Consider the following 17,761-nt stretch of genomic DNA (forward strand, 5'->3'; position numbering starts at 1 on the left):
AAATCAATTAAAAAACTGGTATGTGTTTCTCAATTAAGCATGGAAATGTGTATGTGTGTGTCAAAGCTGCCTTGCTGGCAGCTGTTTATCACTAAAAAACAAAACCCCAAAACCACATGACACCCCCCACCTTGCCCCCCCACCAAAAAAACCCCAAGCAGCTCCCCTGCATTCCCTTTAAATGTGTCTCCAGTACCTGGTTGTGCACAGTAGTTGTAGAGCAGTTGTTGCCAGGAAAAAACCAGGAGATTGGATCAAGGTGGTAGGGATAACAAAAAGAACAAACTAAAAAGCACAGAAAAGGATTTGGGACTGCAGAACACCCAGCCTAGTCAGAGGGTTTCACCTCTAATGAGCAGAAGCAGAAGAAAAAACTATTTGAACTCTTGTCAGTAGGCTAAAGATAGAAATATCTGGGGCAGTTCTATATAGGTTCAAATTGTCTATTATTAAAAAAAACCCCTCTGAGTGTGTGTGTATATATAAATCTAAAGTTAAAATATTTCCTTCTAACTAAGTCAAAGCTCAGCTGCATTGACACAACAGTCCTGCAAAACTTCAGTTCAAAACTAAACCAAGGCTGCCTAATTTATAGTGAAATCTTGCCCATGGGCCACCAGCTGATGTGTCAGAGTTCCCAGATGGAAGTTCTCCAGCTCTGCATGAGGCATTCAGCACACCTTGGTTCAGTGTGGCTTTGGGGATCCCTCTTGCATTGAGCATCTATTTTGCTAAATAGGTGAGATCATTTCAGTGATAGAAGGAATTAATGTTCTAGCAACCCAAATAAACCTTAGTACAAAACTATCAGGAATGAGCACACAAGAATGAGAATAAGGGCTCTGGAGATGAGGATTTGGGATGTTTGCTCAGAACCCAGCAGTGATGAATTAGTCTTTCATGTATGCAGCTTGACAGTCAATAAAAATATTCCCTGTAGGAATTTGGTACCGTGTCTTTCCAGACTTCTTATGCTTAGAACATGTTATTGCTGGTGTCAGATACCTGTAGTCGAGCAGACGCTCCATGAGACGAGTGACCGATGTGACAAAGGAGATTCCAGTCTCCCGCCAAGTTTCCTGCTCAATCTTCTCCAGCAAACTGGAGATGGAAAGACAGCAGGTGAGGCTCCCAGGGAAATGGTACAGTGCATGCAGACTGATACAGACAGCTTGGTTTCTCCCTCATAAAACAAATTCCAGAAGAATTACTGTCTTACCTGGGATAAGGCCCAAAGAGTTGGGTTCTACTCCAGGCAGCATGAAGCAAAGACAAGGAAATTACAGAACTGACAGGAGAAGGGAAAATATCCTTACATTGCCATTTAACAGATATGCAAAAAACCAACACTCATGGCAGTACTTGATTCCCACATTACTACCTGTAGCTTAAACACTGCTAGCAGCAGTCAGAAACTGAAAAGGAGTCCAAACCTACTGCAAGTATTTCTTCTTTGCTCATCCCTCCAAAAACTTTCATCTCTAACCAGCAACCAAGCAACCCTGAATCACAATGTAGTTAAACTGGAAATAAAAGCAGTCTGCTCCTGCCTAGCATAGAAAATACAGTGAGCACCCATTTCACACAGTGAAGGAAGAGAGAAGGCTGGAATGAGAACAATAAACATTGTGTTTAAAAAGTGAAAAAAGAAAGCAAATTTACATGCCAGTTTCCTGAAACTGGATTTCCAGTCAAAGAACTTGCCACTTCTGGGGAAGAAATTCTTTTGGGCGTCACATCCTCTGAAGAAGCAAACTCTTCAGTACTGGGATGATTCACAGCTGAGGGAGCCAATTCCCTTTTCAGCAGTACAGTTGAGACAGTAGAATTCAGGGTCAACTGTTTTTTTCACACAGCATTTACTAATTTATGGATTTTTTTCCTCAAGTTGTTTCCTCATATTGTTCTCAGACAAGTCAGTGGCACATATAAACTAAATGGTTGTTGGCATTCCAGGCTGTGTTTCTTCGTAATACATCCAATCACTATCATCTAAAAATGAGTAAAAAGCTACAACCTTTGAATTCTTAACATTTCAGGTAACAAATGTTTTCAACTGGGGCAAAGGCACACTATTCCTCCTGACAGGCGAATTATAAAAAGAATAGATATTTCCTTTCCTTTATCCCTGAAATAGACTTACATTATCTGCACACATAAGATCCAAGACTTCCCAAGGCTGAATATACACAAATGCAAAGTGAATACATTTCCATACTTCCTGAGGATAAGCACATGGGATGGGCAGGCTTATCTAGCTTGAAATGAATGAATGTGCAATTGCAAATTCAGAAATAGAATTATTGGTTCCACCAAAACAAAGGTTTATGGCTCAAACAGCCGGTGTGCTATTAGGGGCCATGTAAAATTGTCTGGAATATATGGCTAAAATTCTGGTAATGATCTCTCTGGCTCACTGGAGTATTAAAAAATTTGGGTTAAGGGCTCTGGACTGTCAGGAGTTCAAAATAATTCCTTTTGAAATAAACTAGGAACACTCGAAATGAAATTTGGAGACAGATCAGTAATCAAAGGTAGTGAAGTGTAAAGTCAGACATGAAATCCTCAAGTTTATCCTTCTGAGTATGAACTGTTGGTGTGAAGGGAAGTGGAAATAGTGTCCCAATGGACTCTGGAGGAAGCAACTGGCAACTGTTGAGGCAACCAAAACATGGCCTTCAAAAATAGGAGGAAACAAAGGAAAATGCTGAGGAAAATCTCCTTTGCTCTAACATAGCCTGACTCTGTAGACAGTGCACTGTGTCTCTAAACAATCTCACTCACTGTTATCAAAAGAGAGGGGCCCTGGCTCCTCCAGCAAATGAATTTTTGATAGGAGGATGATAACCTGTGCGGCCCTTTATTAGGTGTCACAGAGAGAAGACAAAGAAGAATTTAGGTCTCTCTATTATTTTCAGCATTACTTCGCTGAGCCATTCCATGGAAACCTGCCAGGAAGCCCTTTCCTGCCCTCCCCAAAGATCTGTGGCTGTACAGATCAGTGCCCAGACTCTTGCAATGGCCCTGCACAACACAAGGAGCATGAACTGGCAAAGCTTACAGCAGGCTGAAGAGTTCCCTGTAGTTCTCATCACCTTTTCCTTCGGACACCAGGCTGTCCAGCTTGTCGATCAACTCAGCTTCCACCTGCAGGAAGAAGCAACCAAATCCATCACTCAGAAACACTTCCAATGAACCAAGTACATCAGGTAAACTGGATCCTGAACTACAACAGAATATCCAGCACCACTGCTGTGCTGTGGTGATTCTGCTGGTGGGTAATTGGTTTGCAATCACCCAGGCAACATTATATCGGAAGATTATTTGTTCATTAAACCCCCCTTTTTAAGCTTCTCTGTGATTATATGACACTTCTGCTTTTTCTTTCACTTACGTAAAACGCCACACCAGCATCATTATGTTCCTCTTACAAAGATTTTTAATACTTATTAATTCCCACCCTAAATATCAAATGTGATATCAGATATTCTGATAAAATTGATTCAAGTGCAGAAATCAACATATGTAACATTAAACAAAACAATTTCATGTAGTCTGAAATCTTGCAGAAAACACGGTTTCACTACTAGTGAAGACAGAGGCTTCTAAAGGCTGAAACTATTTGCAGAAATATGGCTTACTTTTATTTAAATACAAGCATAGTTTGAGCTTCTCTATGTTTTTCAGCTGCCACATTGCAAAGGAGGTAAGGATGGGAAGGAAAAGCAAATCAGCCAGTAGCACACAAATGGACTTGGTGCTCTTGCTGCTGAAATCATTAAAGGGAGACCTGATTTCATTCCTGAATCAGACTATATTGTTATCCAGCCTTGCTGAAAAAACAACCTTGTTAAAACATGAACTACTGAAGAGAATTAAAAAGCGCTTGAATGAATTTTCAGGGGGTTTATATTTTCTGACAAACAACTGAATATTCAAAAGGTGAAGAGAAGCTCACAATTAAGAAAACCCTCCCTTTGTTTGTGATCTGCAGTGACAACAGAAATCTGTAATGCCTGTGTCCAGCTACCCAGCATTATACTGGAAAGCAAATAACTCCCTGGTCCCAGCAGAAAATGTTAATGAGGTTTATTATCTCTTGTGGTATTTAACTGTATATTTCATTCTCACTAATACAGATGATTATTTCGTCTTTGACCTCAGAAAGTTACAATATATGCTTCATAAAACAGTGTGGAAATTTGCTCGTAATTTAAGAAATATTCTTGGATCTGTAGTTTAGAATACATTAGTGAGTATAAAAATTAAATGAAGATTATGAAGAGTTCATCTTGATACAGAAAATATAAATAGGCCCAGAAACTCAAAGGTGACTGTAAGTGCTTATTACTGTAAATTCCAGAGAAAGACTGTTCTATTGTTATGCTAAAGCAGGTGGAAAGAGGACTATGATCAAAATGCTACTGCAATAATAGTAATAGTAAATAATAACAATCGTAGTGATCACGGGAGCTGAAGAGGAAGAAAAACAAGCTCCTGATAATACTTTTCCACACAGCCTTTAATAGATCAGGTTATAGGAAAGGTCTGCTATTCTCCTGGAATGATAGATTAGATCTGGCATTTTAATGACTCTGCAAATAATTAATCACATGAATTATGATAATTTAATGGTGATTTACTCCTTCAGAGCACTTCTCTGCAGACACTTGCCCTCAGTATTGCCCCAGCACAATGACAATGAAACACTGTCATCCGAGGACCCAGTCTAAACCCATCCTTCATTAGCAATGCTCTGCACTTCAGGGATCTGGTCTGCAGTGGAAAATCTAAGCAATTCTCTGACCACGACTGGGAAACAGATTGATGAAGATTTCTCTCCCTGATTTGCAATCACAGCTCACAGCAGGTGGAAACTGCAGAACTCTTGTTGGACTTAACCCTTCCAGGAGAGCTGTTGCAATTTCTGAAAATAAAAACAGCTACAAAGTCTGCTTCAAGGCATGGTATAATGGTTTAATGATACAGTACCACTTCCTAGCTGCAAATTGAAGACAGAGAAGCAGAGAGCAAATCACAAATACCGGCTAAATCTTTACATCCCCATTTTTGGTTCTCAGTCTGACCCATTTAATAGCTGACTAATAATCTAAGTGAAACCAGTGGGAGCAGTGACAGCCCAGCACTTACAAAATTCTCTTCCCTGTCTGTGATGTGCTGAGCACATCCCTCCTCTTCCCCATTTCTGGGAAATGCAGCTTGCACTGGTTAAACAATCTTGGGGGTCTTGCGATAGTTTTGTGAAGTAGGTCTCAAATTTTCTATTTTATATATATTTACATGACATCTTCACAGTCAGAAACAGATCAACATCAGCTTCCAGCTGGACACTGCAGACAGCTAGAGCAGGAAAAGGAAAGCTTGAGAAGTGCCCTCACCTGTTTGAAGTTGCCGTTCTTTCTCTGCTCCCAGTCCATCATGTCATGGAAGATTGGGATCATGATATTCCGGACTTCTGGTTGTGGAACAAGTGTAACACCCAGAAAGGGGCCAATCATTCCCGGAATAAAGTGAATCTTGTGCTCACCTGTACAACACAAACCAACTGTAATTAAATAAAAGCCTTTGCTATCTGTCACTGAGAAAATAGGGAACCCTTGCAATAATGGCATGTACAGAGTAGTAGGCATGAGCATTATGAAAGCAAACATTCTTTTCCTGGAAGGAATGAAAAATCAGTATTTGCTTTACATCACATCTTGCAAAGTCTCTAAGAGCATTTTTAAGTTCACTGTGAAAGCCTTCAGCAAAAATTGTCAGTGCATTTTACTTGCAAAGGAATTCAAACTGTCAAAAGTAACTGAACTAAAACATACTAACTGGGGGAAGAGAGGCCAGGGTACGTACTTCTAATTTCTGAGGATTTTGAAAGGGCTGGTGAGAACAGTGGTAGTTAGTAGAACACATTTAGATTTTAAAGAACTAAAGAGCTCCTGGTCCTCAGTGCTGTCTCAATTTCCTAACTGCCCTTGACTGGGATTAAATGGATCTGCTCCAGGAGGGACTGGAGGCACTGTGCTGACAATCTCTTCTGAGCCACGTTACTGCACTGTTGCAGAGAGAAACTCAACAAAGCCTGATTTGGAACAGCATCCAGGGATAAATATCTGCATCTACACATCTAAAACTGGCTTCTCACTTCTCAGTTGAGTTTGTCCAGCATTATTTTCTGGGTATTGGATCTCTTCTATCTTGGAGGGCCTTCTGTTCTCCACACAGATCGTTTGAACTGTGACCAGTTCTGGCTGTATCATTTTAGCTGTGCAAGACAGACCAGGCTTATTCAGTTTTCTTGCTTTTGTAGTGTTCCTGACTGTTGTCTGAACTTTGTCCAACTTGTCTTGGGTTTATGTTTTTTTGTGTTTTGTTGTTTCTTTTAGCTGTAGAAAGCAGGACTGGGCAAACTAATCTAGAATCAAGTGAACTTATGAAAAACACTGACAGTAATATGGTCCCTCTCTCATACTCCAGATTCTCACATATTTTCTCAAAGATTACAAAATCTCCTTTACTCATGGCATTTTACAGGTAGCTCCCCTTCAGCTGATTATCAGCATGGTACATTTGTAGTCTTTGGTTTCTTGAACAGCACTCCTACCTATATTCCTACACATAAAATGTTTGTATTTGGCTTTGTGAATATTTTGCAGCCACATTATCAAGTTATCTAATCTGACTTGTGTCACTCCTTTGCTCTCTTTGTGATTCACCCCTTCTCATATCCTTGTATTTGTGATCTCTATCAGCAAACATTTTGTTATTTTCCTCTAGAATACAGCGCAAAAGAGAGTTTTGGTGGGAGAAGAGAACTCTTCAGAGAAACAAAGGATTCTGTGATGCCACAAAACATTAAAAAAAATTTAAAAATCTGACGGAAACGGGGGGTTCCTTTGGCTTTGGTTGTCAGGTGAGAGAGGGAGAGACTTACCCAGGTTCTGCCACATGCTGAAGAGCTCATAGGCCATCATCACTCTCATATCGCCGTACCTGAGAGAGAACAGAGACACAGCTGCCCAGGGAACAAAAACTGGGAAGGCAGTGAAAAAATAATCAAATTGTTTAAAAAAAAAAATCAATTCACATTTATGTTAATGTAAGAATATTAAACAACTTGACCAATCCCTGAACGTGGAATTGGGAGATCTACTTATTAATTTCCCAGGAATTTCCACATCCCAGGTTTCATGATAAATCACAGAGACTTATGGTAGGAAAAAAAGTTTCTTTTTTGGGGTGGGAACCCAACAAAACATGTCCTTACTTATCTAGAATCTTCTTCCTCTTAGGTGGTGTGGCATTTTCTAGCTGGAGACTCGGCTGGTTTATGAACAAAACTGCCAGGCTGAAATAAGAGTTCCACACCTGTGACAAGGGAAGGAATTTTACAGCATTACACTCCAAGAGTAAGTTTTAAAGAGTGGAGAAAGACATAGACTCCTTTTCGTAATCAAGGCATAAATTCATCAGTGTCTCTTACTATGGAGATACAAATTAACTCTTAAGGATAACAAGTGGGTTATTTAAACCTTGGCAGGAACTGAAACCCCACAAAAGCAGTGCCACTGGGTTTTCCTGTTTGCACCAGAGCACAAGACTGAATAAACCTGGTGACTTCAGCAAACTTTTAAATTGTTTTTCTATAGGCTAAACAGATTATATCTGTCAAGAATCCCCAGAGATCACCTTATACATGAATGAGAACCCTATAATTTGATCTGTTTTCCCAAAGAGATGAGTTTTTTGCCAACTTGGTGTGTGCACATGTCCCTAGATGCATGTCTGGCAGCTTTTCCTTATTAACATTGAATTTGCTGCCCATCTCCAACTACATGAGACACAGGGACAACGCTCCATAATCCTCCAGGATTTATGTCAGCAGCCAGAGGGACCTCTGGGAGAGGGAGATCGTGAATTCCCCAACTTCAGGAAAAGCATTGCCTGAGTTTACATTGCATTATCCATCATTCTGCAAGACAGCATGCTCCATTAGCCCCATGCTTATGGAATTACTTGTTTCCTTTATGAGAGACTCAATTTTCCTGATTTGATCTCACACTGTATCTGTTCTACTTCCCATCAATTCCTCAGCAGATTCCATTCCTGTCCTTTATCAGTTAGGTCATCTTCCTGACAGACACTCTAATAAATGCTGCAAATATCATCAGCTAAAGCAGAGGGCAGCTCCTGTTCCTTTGTTACTGCTGGTTTGAAAAGATGTCAGAACATTTTCTGAATCAATTCTTACTTTAAAATCGAAGTCTGTTTCCGTGAAATTCTTATGCAGGGCAGAAGACAAGTACTGAACTGTTGTAACTATGATACTGCAGCCAAAAACAAAGAGAAGAAAACAAAGAGAGAACATTTGAATCTGGAATAAAACATTACAGTGGTTGGTGGTACTGGTTTTACTGTGGGTACAGAGATGAGCATTCTTCGTGTAATCACTGTGATATTTACACAGAAACCACCGTTCTAAGTTTTAATGTACAGTTTGTACTAATTGATACAAGATTATGAACCTTCACTATTATTGTAACTTTTAGCATTTAAAATCGTGTCTGTTTTGCATGGCTGGACCATATGACCTCCAGTGAAATGGAACAATATACTCCTTTTCCTCCTGTTTTAGACAGAAAGATTTTTTTCCCCCAGAGAAGAGTAACTCAAAAAGTTGGGGCTGTTCTTGTTCTTGAATATACAATGGTCCTTAATCTCACCTCATTCAACTCAAGATTTTTGCAAGTTATTTTGCCAATTTTTGATTTTCGTGTTAGTTTTTGTTGGTGGCTGAATAGACCTTAGTGAAAGGCAATCAAGGCATGTGATAAATTGAGAATTAATAATTGGCATGTAGATAAAGCAACAATAGTACCAAAAGAAGAGCACATCTCTGATTCACATGCAAGCAGTACTCCAGCAGCACTGCTAAATGTAGCTGTCAGTCTAAAGGTTTGTGGCAAAATGATGCCCAAGGGAACAGGTAACCTGCAGCATCTGAGGGAGCTACTGTTTCAGGTGGATTTCTTTTTCTTACAGAACTTCATTGAATCTTTACGCTTGAATTACTGAAATCCACTTCTTTCACTTCTCATTAGCAGGGTGGACTCGCAGAGCATTCAGCTCAGCTGAGCAGGCAGCCTTTAGGAGCATTTCCATGGAGTTTCCTCAGAGTGGGAACTCTCCAGCTGTCAGTCAGTCAGTGGGAATTCCACAGCTAGTTTAGCTATGGAAGCTAGTGAATAATTCCAGCCACCCTGTGTTCAACACTGCTGCCAATCCAAAGAGCACAGTACTTAACCCAGCAGAAGCAAGAAACTGAGACAAAATGGAGCATTAAAATGGTAGATGGCAACTGAATTAAGAACTGTTAATGTAATGCTTTGGTGTCATGGCTGGGGTCTGCTCCCACTGTTCCCAGATACCTGAGTGCCTCTCCCTAAGGAGGGATGTTTATGGGAAAAGACAGATGTTCAATGCAGGGATTCCCTGGCAAGGGTGGGAGAGGCCCGTTAACACCCCTGGGAGTGGGGAGCTGGGCCTTGCCCTGTGTGCTGGAGCTGCTGGGCCACTTGGCCCCTCACCCTCAGGGCAGCTCCTTCCTTCAGCTCTGCTTTTAACTCCTGACTCTGAGAGTACTGGTGGGGTTTAACAGACCCACGAACACACAGGTTTGGTCTGGAGTGTTACAGCAACAGCAGAATGAGGATGAGCACTCCAGGATTCCTGTCTTGATCCTCACATCTCAGTCTGAGGAAAAACCCAAGGAAAAACCCAAGCCCCAGGCTTTAACTGCCGCAGAATGACAACACTTTACACCTGCTTCTCTACTTACTTGCTGGTGAGCAACCTCATCACCATCCAGTCTCGAGGAAAGACACTCATCTTCATCAGGTTCCGAAACACACAGAAAATCTTCAGGAGGAACTCCTGTCACACAGGGAAAAGAAATGAAAAATCAGCAGCAGTTGCAGGTGAATCTGTTTTCTTGATCGTAAGAAAGACAATTAAGCTAAGTGTGCTCTACTTGAGCTTTGTGTTGCAAGGCCATTCACCTGGAAACATGGAAGCAACATACACTGGAATATGGCCCTATTCCTTTTGTTTGCCTCTAATATAGAACTTGCAGCTTCTTTAAAATCTTCACTTCTACAGGGAGATGAAAATCTTCCCTATGTGCATAATTGTATATGACTTCTCATATTATCACCCAGAGTTCCAGTGTCAATTTGCAGCTATTTTCAAATATACCGGACTCGTAATCACCTTTTTATGTACTCATTTTATTCATTTATCTGTCTAAATTTCTTTGGACTTACGTCACAATTTGAGAACTAACCACACCCCCAAGCCCAATGAAACTCCTACACACACTTTCTAAAATAGTAACAGAAAACCCCATTTCTGGCAACTAGAGCAGCAAAGAGCTCTTAGACACATTCAGCTGAATCTTTGCTCTCAAAAAAAAAATCCCCAAACCTGAAGACATTTCTGGCTTTTGACTACCTGCACCTCCATGTCTACAGAACAACAGGAAGGATCAAACATGACAAGTTGTTGGCCTTGCAAACTATGATTTTATTGCTTTGTTTTCCTTCCACACAAAACCAAAATAGCAGAGAAAGTGGCAGAGCAGGGTTTCTTTAAAACCATCCTACCATTATGCCTTAATGGGGGGGTGGGGGGGGAGGAGGGGTGTGTGTGATTAATATCTTGGTGTAACTGAGCTCAGAGTAAAGCATTAGAAGCTCCTTGACTTTTGGCCTCATTTTGCCCTAAGTGTAACAATGATAAGTGAATAAAATGCCTTTCCATGCCAGAAAAAGTATTGGAAATATTATTATGGCCATATTTGATGGGGAAAAAAAAAGCAATATATAAAATCTTCAGCCTTTGTGATACTCTTGGAACATATACTGAGATTATAGAGATACAACAGTTCTTATGGGCATAGACAAATTTCAGTTCAATGACCTTTCCACAAGTCTGACACAAGAACTGTACTTTAGATGGCTTTTAAAATATCTATTAAAATTTATTATGAATTAATTTACCAAATCATTTTCCTGTGAGCAATTTGAAAGTTACCAGAAAGGCAGCAATCTCAGATAACTATCAACCTGAGATACACTGAGCCCTGCAACCTAAAGATAAGAATTGTATCATTGCAAATTCATCTCCCTGATTTATTCAGCTTCTCTGTATGCACACAAAATATTTAAAAGCTGAAAGTCTATCCAGAAAGGACTTCTCACTGCTTCTCCATTTCATTTGTTAAGGTAACAGAAGTTCCTGCCACATTACATTGTTCTTATTGTGCTTATTTTATTGAGTGCCATGCTAAACAAAATAATTTTATAAAAAAACTTGTCTTTATTTATAGGATTATTCTGCCTTTTAAACAGGCTGTTGTCAGATACTCCTCTTCCGTATGGAAGTTGAGGTAAGAAGTTCTGCTGGTGTGAGATGTGCCATTTCAAAATGTCAGAGGTCTGTGCCCCTCACCAACCCCTGCTGTTCACAGAGTGTCATAATTTAAGCTGATGTTCACAAAGAAGCAGGCAGCAACTGGAGTGGTAAGGTTACAGCTTTCCAAAAAAAGATTTAATCTGCTAGAGACATTTGTATCCCCCAAAAGGCTTGAAATTCTCTTCTGGCATAAAATCAATACCCTTTGTAAGAAAGCTCCAGTGCATACTGAACATCTAGCAAAATGCTATACAACAACTGACTTCACATTCACAGGATTAAAAAATGCCCTGTTCCTCTGCTTGTGTTTAATAGGTAACAATTATGATATCCTTTATGTCCAACAACATCTATCCTGGGACTTTATTTGCTGTTATAATTTGGTGCCCTGTAGTCTTAAATGGTTTTTTGCAACACTACACCAACGATTATAAAAGTGAAAGGAAGGTCCCTAAAGAGAGTGCCAGTGGATGGGAATGATTAACAGGGCAAGTGATGCTCGAGGGATTCCCCTCTGCTCTCCCATTCTGAGGGAATCACCCTACAAACACTACACCCTTTGGTACCTTCAGCTCATCCTTGCTTTGGAAGTTGTCCAGTAAGTGCTGGAAGTGAGTGTCTGACATCTGACGAAGCAAAGATAAAAGGCAGGAGACATATTCTCCCTGTTGACCAAACGAGAAACTCTTTCATTGAGACAATCTGAAATTTCATAGATACAAAGCTTAACCTGGGGGAAGGTATAAAGGGAGGGGTCTGAAATGGCCCCAATGCCTATGAGGGGACAGCTGACATGCACAGAGATTGAAAGTACTGCAGGTTAACAGTTCCTGAGTTACTGTTACAGGGATACACCTCCAGGAGGCTCCTCCACAGATGCCAGTTTTAAAGGTCTTTTAATCAAAGTTGTAGTCTAATCAAAAATCATTTTAAATTATTAATACAGACATTAACAAATCACCCTCCAAGCATGCAGGTTTTGACAATACCTTTTCAGGTACTTAATATACAGTGTCTGTCAGAGGTGTGACTGCAGCTCATGCCAACAGACCAGCAATTATTTGAACTGATTGACTCAGACCAGTAAAGCAGTGACAGCTTGGGATCAGGCTGGGCTACAGAAGGTGTCTGGAAGCTTGTAAATATATGGCTTATTAGTGTTCACCAAGTTCTGTGCTGTCAAAGCTCCAGTACTGACAGGACTGCAGTCAGATTTCCTGAGCACAGTCTGAGTAAGCCTACATGAGCTACAATTACATTTCTGTAATTCTGCAAAGCAGATGCACCCTAACCAGTTACCACAGCATCCCAAAGTGTTTTCCAAAGAGGAACTCCCCCATTTTACAAATCTGAAAGCAAAGCACAGAGAAGTTAAGCAATCTGTCCAAGAGAACAAGGTGGTGCCAAGAACAAACATCAGGACTGGGTCTGTTGATTGCCAGTCCCTTGCACAACACTATTTTTTTCTACAACGAAGAGCAACTAATTTGGAAAATACACAAATCTAAGCCATATCTAATAAGAATCCATATATCACTGTGCTGTGAAATGTAAACTGAGGAGCAAATATAAGGGACCGTGCCTTCCATTTTACTGTTTTTGTAATTGGCTCAAGCGTCTACCCAGGAGCTTTGACACAGGTTGTTCCAATAAAGTTTCCAGGGCTGAACTTCACTAGGAAGAAAGATGTGCTCTTTTGTGTGGGCTGGCATGTGGTAAACAGCAGTAAGTCAAATGGCAGCAGTAAAAGAAAACTGAGATATTACTGGACATTTGCAAGCCAGTGCCTTTCTTGTCCTGTATCAAAGAACATCTCGTTATCTGAGCTAACAAGGAAAGGTCCAACCTTCTCTCCTGTGTGAGAAGTGCACCTTAGTGCACATCTGCCCCCAGCAGCACTGCTGAGGTTTCAGCCATTTGCTAAAAAAACAAGTCTAAAAAAAGGACATTCTGAACAGCAGCTTAACATTCTACATTGTGCAAAAGCTGCATTAGAGACTCTGACAAACAAAAATAGACTAAAATAGGCTAGAATAGAAAAGGGCACAAATCCAGGAAAGAAGAAGGCTGAACAGCAACGTTCTATTCTTTTTCTTCTCTTCCACTGCATGTCAAAAATTTTTTCCCTGTGGCTAATGCTGGCAGCCTGGGTAAAGTGGTGGCTTCTCCCACCAAACTCAACAGCTCACTTGACTTATGATCTGTTAATTTCTTTTGAAAAAGTATGCTGTGTTTCATTTGCATGAAATAATCAATGACCTGGGACAGAAGCTCTCCAGGGTGTTTAGCAAAGGGATTTAACCACAGAGCACTGTGATATCCTCAGTTTTGAGGATCACAGCCTAGTACTCATATAGCCCTTGGTGACACCACCTTAGGGGTGAAGCTCCAGGCAGCTCCCCAGTACCTCAAGTTTTAAGCAATAACTCTCAATCACAGCTGCAAAGACAAACAAGAAAATAATCCGGCAATCCACTAAAGGCTCCTGAGCTCCACTGCTTCCTGCAGCCCTCACTAGTGCAGGGAGGAGGGAATGGGTTCGTGGCTTATTAAGGGAAAGAGACAAAGCCCTGGGCATTCATGCAGCAGAGATGATGATGAGGTGCCAGTGGTGGTGAGGGACTGAACCAGAGGTTAGAGAAGCAGGAAATAGAAACTGATTGTTAGTTACTAACAGTGATTTCTGCTGTGCACTGCGGGCAGCGCTGCCCTCTTACCGCCTCCTGAGACTGCGATTTACTCATGATTGTGAGCAGAGTTTGTAACAGCACGTCCAGGAGGCTCTCCACCATCATCTCAACCTCCTCCACGACATCTCCCTCCTACAGCAAGTGGTGAGCAAACAAACAGTTAGAAACTGGAGAAATGGAACTGGTAAAGACAGTTCTGCTGAGTCAGCCATACCACAGGCTTGCTGGCACAGAGAGCTCCATAACAGGTTCAAAGAAGTACAATCAAATTCCTCATTGGTACCAGATCCTGTTGTTCTGTCAGAGTGTGTGTGTGTTACCTTGACAGTCTCTGATGGAAACATTCAGGGTCACAGCCGTAAAGGTTAGTCTATAATCAAAGCTCTAGAACACAACAGGAGCAGATTATGTTCAGGAACCTTTACTCCATGGCAGTATGATTTTAGCTTATTTCCATGATACCTTTCATCTCATTCCTTTCACACAGAACCGTGACTTGTAATTGGAAATACACATTGGTATGAATTATATTTAGCACTGCAAGCTTCCTACTTTAGTCAGGTGGGGAAACTTCACCACCCCCTCTTTGCGAGCATTGCTTTAAATGATGTAGTTACCATTTGAGATCAGGGTATTATGACCATCAAAGCTGGGTGTTGAAACTCAGCAGCAATTTCCAGAAGTAAGTGGGATTCCATTGATTGGATAATTTTAGAGTATTCTTTTAATGTGAACCACAAAGTGCTAGTTACTGTCTTTTGCAGAACTATGAGTCCTTGAGCTGTGTAGAACTTTTAAACTCCTGTGACATCTATGTTCTGGGCTTGCATGAAGAAAATGAAACAGTGTCAAAGCTGGCGAAGGCATATGCATTTCCCCCCTCCTAACAGCAATAACACTGTAATCAGGATGCTCTGAGTCACACACACAGAGCCAGACCCTCATTTCAGATGTTCTCCTGCTGACAGCACAATTTTGTTTTTAAAAGGTTCTTTGAAAAACCTATAATAACCTATAAAAATCTCTCACTCTTCATTTTACTACATCAGTGGTGCAAATAAAAAAATTAAAATCAAGCAGCAAATTTACCAAAGAACTTGTCTTGATTATGGAGAAGATACTACTGAGGATCCCAGAGCAGATAAGCAGCTCCTTCTGCTGTCGTAGGTGAAGGTGAATGTGGTGAAGGACTACAGGCAGCAGGATGCGCCGGGACTCTGAATGAAGGAAAATAATTTCAAATTTAAGGAAAGAAAATATTTACAAACAATTACAATGGATGGTTACAAAAAAACTCTGTGGTATTATCATTCTCACCTTGTACTGAGTACAGTAATTTAAGTGCACTAAGTTGAGGTCCTCACTACAGGAAAGAGAAACCCAGTGGTGCTTTCTATCTTCCACTGTTACCTTCATAACTTCTTTCATTCAGACCTTTATGTAGGAAATACACTCACAATCTTCACCCATTTTCCACTGAATTCTAAAAGGTATTTTTAATTCTGATTTTTAAAGTATATTTAAGCAATAATAGAGGTATATTTAAGTAAAATTTTAAGAATTAAAGAATTACTAAAGTGCTGAGCTAAAGAAATACTGAAGTTATAATGTAAAGATTAAAGACACTTCAAAGGAATGTGGTGGGTTTCTCACATGACTAACCACTCTGTTTCTCAGGCACAAGCTGGCTGGAAAGGAGGTTTTCTTTCTGTGCATGGTAAGATAATGCAAAGTGTGACAGGAGATTTGGCAGTTTTAATAACTGACTTGATTTTTTAATGTATGTTTATCAACCTTTAGTAACTACAATTTATCTAAGATGGATTAATAAACATTTCCTACCATAGGGAAACTTGTATTTGTGTCAAACAGAGTTAGCTGAGTTACAGAAAATTCTGGGTTGGGACACACAAGGATCATGGAGTCCAACTCTGAAGTGAAAGCCCTTGTGAAAACAGGGATCAAACCCACAATGTTGGCGTTATTAGCACCCTGCTCCAACCAACTGAGCTAATGAATACATTTATTAACAGTGCTGCCAAGAGAAATAATTACCAACATTATTGGCATTCAGCAGGGAATTATTTGCAAAAAAGCCATTGCAAAAGAACCCAAGATGTTGCTGCCCTCAGTGAGCAGCAGGCCTGAGCCCTGGGGCCCAGCTCACCTGAGAAGGAGAAGAGGCGGCTGTCGACCGTGCGGGCGATGGACTGGAGCTTCACCACATCCATGGACTGGCCGATGTGCACCGTGCTGGGCATGCTGCCCAGCGTGCCCCGCACAAACTCTGCCACCTCCTGCACCGTGAACATCTGCAGCAGCTCGTCGAAGATGGCGGGGAACGAGTTCAGCAGGGCGGCCTGCGGACACAGGACGGGGCTCAGCACCTGCAATTCCTGACCTGCAGCTCAGTGCAGTGAGGGGGGAACGGCAGGAACACTGAATGAAGGGCCTGCACAAAGCTACTATGGACTGTGCTATGGCTGGTGCTCATGGTTTGTGGTACCTGGAGCTCAGAGGGAACGAGCCACACGTAGGATAGAGAAATCAAGTGCCGCTGCAATAGTAAATCTTAGGATAAGTTGCGCACATAGATACAGCTTCAAAAAGCTGCTTATAAAACAGAAAAAAAATGGAGATATCAGAGAACAGAAAATAGTCCCTTTTTGTTGATTTACTTTTTTCAGTTAATACACTGCTGATTAGAGAGTTCTATGCCAATTATTTGTACTAAGCAACTACCTAAGACAGTTAAAACTCTTCAGAAAATATTCTGAAGTGAGGAACCTGATGACAGACCCTTAACCAGCTCTGCCATGTGACATTCTAGGATTTCTGCAGCAGGGGTGGGGTGTGAGTCCACGTGAAAGAGGCATCACATCATGCGAGTGTGCATGTGATCCTTGCAGTAACAGGTATTTCCAGTAAGCTGGAGCTATCCTTGAAAGTGCTTCTTAAAGTGCAGCAACAAAAAACTCTGCATGTCTTATTTCCTATTTTTCAATTAATTTCTTCACAAGACTAGAAAATTCCATGCATCACCCTATGCTCAAGTTCTGCACACTTGGTGTGCTATCAAACAACTGCCACCACCTCTAATGTTTTAAAATTTTCTCTCCCTCTACATCCTAGTCAAGCTCCATGCCTGCTTCCTCATTACAACTACTTAAATTCCTAGATGGTTGCTTTCTTGAACCAGCCTCACCTTCACTCTTCTCTTCCTGCCATTTCCACCTCCCTTCCCTGAACCTCTCCACACAAACCCCAGTGATTTCCTGCACAAGTTCAGATCTACCACTTCACTGCAGATCTCTGTACAGCTTTGCTGTTCCAGAGTCTCACCACTATCAGTATTTCCTTTTCCTGAGATTTTTTTGTTTTCTCATTGCATAACCATTTCTGTATCTCTTCCATACTGACATGACTCTCCTAATCCATATAATCCCAGCCTCCTTTTTTGCCAAGTCTTTTTTCCTTCAAGAGTGAAATCTATTTAATAGTATTTGAGCAAAATCTAAGTTATTTTTACAACTAACATCGTAGAGCTCATTAAATTACTCTGAATATAAATTTACCTCCTTCTT

The 17,761-nt window shown here is 40.9% G+C and overlaps 1 protein-coding gene across 1 annotated transcript in view; it reads right to left on the minus strand.

Annotated features, from left to right (window-relative positions):
* Positions 1–17,761, minus strand: part of DOCK3 (dedicator of cytokinesis 3) — a 184,509-nt gene that overhangs the window by 34,732 nt on the left and 132,016 nt on the right. The window contains exons 24-35 of the mRNA XM_082288519.1: positions 16,345–16,537; positions 15,267–15,394; positions 14,163–14,309; positions 12,054–12,152; positions 9,854–9,948; positions 8,267–8,342; positions 7,283–7,383; positions 6,950–7,008; positions 5,400–5,548; positions 3,062–3,147; positions 1,220–1,246; positions 1,006–1,101 (exon numbers count right to left, since the gene is read on the minus strand). Coding sequence (XP_082144645.1) covers positions 1,006–1,101; positions 1,220–1,246; positions 3,062–3,147; positions 5,400–5,548; positions 6,950–7,008; positions 7,283–7,383; positions 8,267–8,342; positions 9,854–9,948; positions 12,054–12,152; positions 14,163–14,309; positions 15,267–15,394; positions 16,345–16,537 — 1,256 coding nt within the window. The remainder of the gene's footprint in view (positions 1–1,005; positions 1,102–1,219; positions 1,247–3,061; positions 3,148–5,399; positions 5,549–6,949; positions 7,009–7,282; positions 7,384–8,266; positions 8,343–9,853; positions 9,949–12,053; positions 12,153–14,162; positions 14,310–15,266; positions 15,395–16,344; positions 16,538–17,761) is intronic.

The sequence above is a fragment of the Coloeus monedula genome, assembly GCF_965178545.1.
Source record: "Coloeus monedula genome assembly, chromosome: 11".
Classification (NCBI taxonomy): domain Eukaryota; kingdom Metazoa; phylum Chordata; class Aves; order Passeriformes; family Corvidae; genus Coloeus; species Coloeus monedula.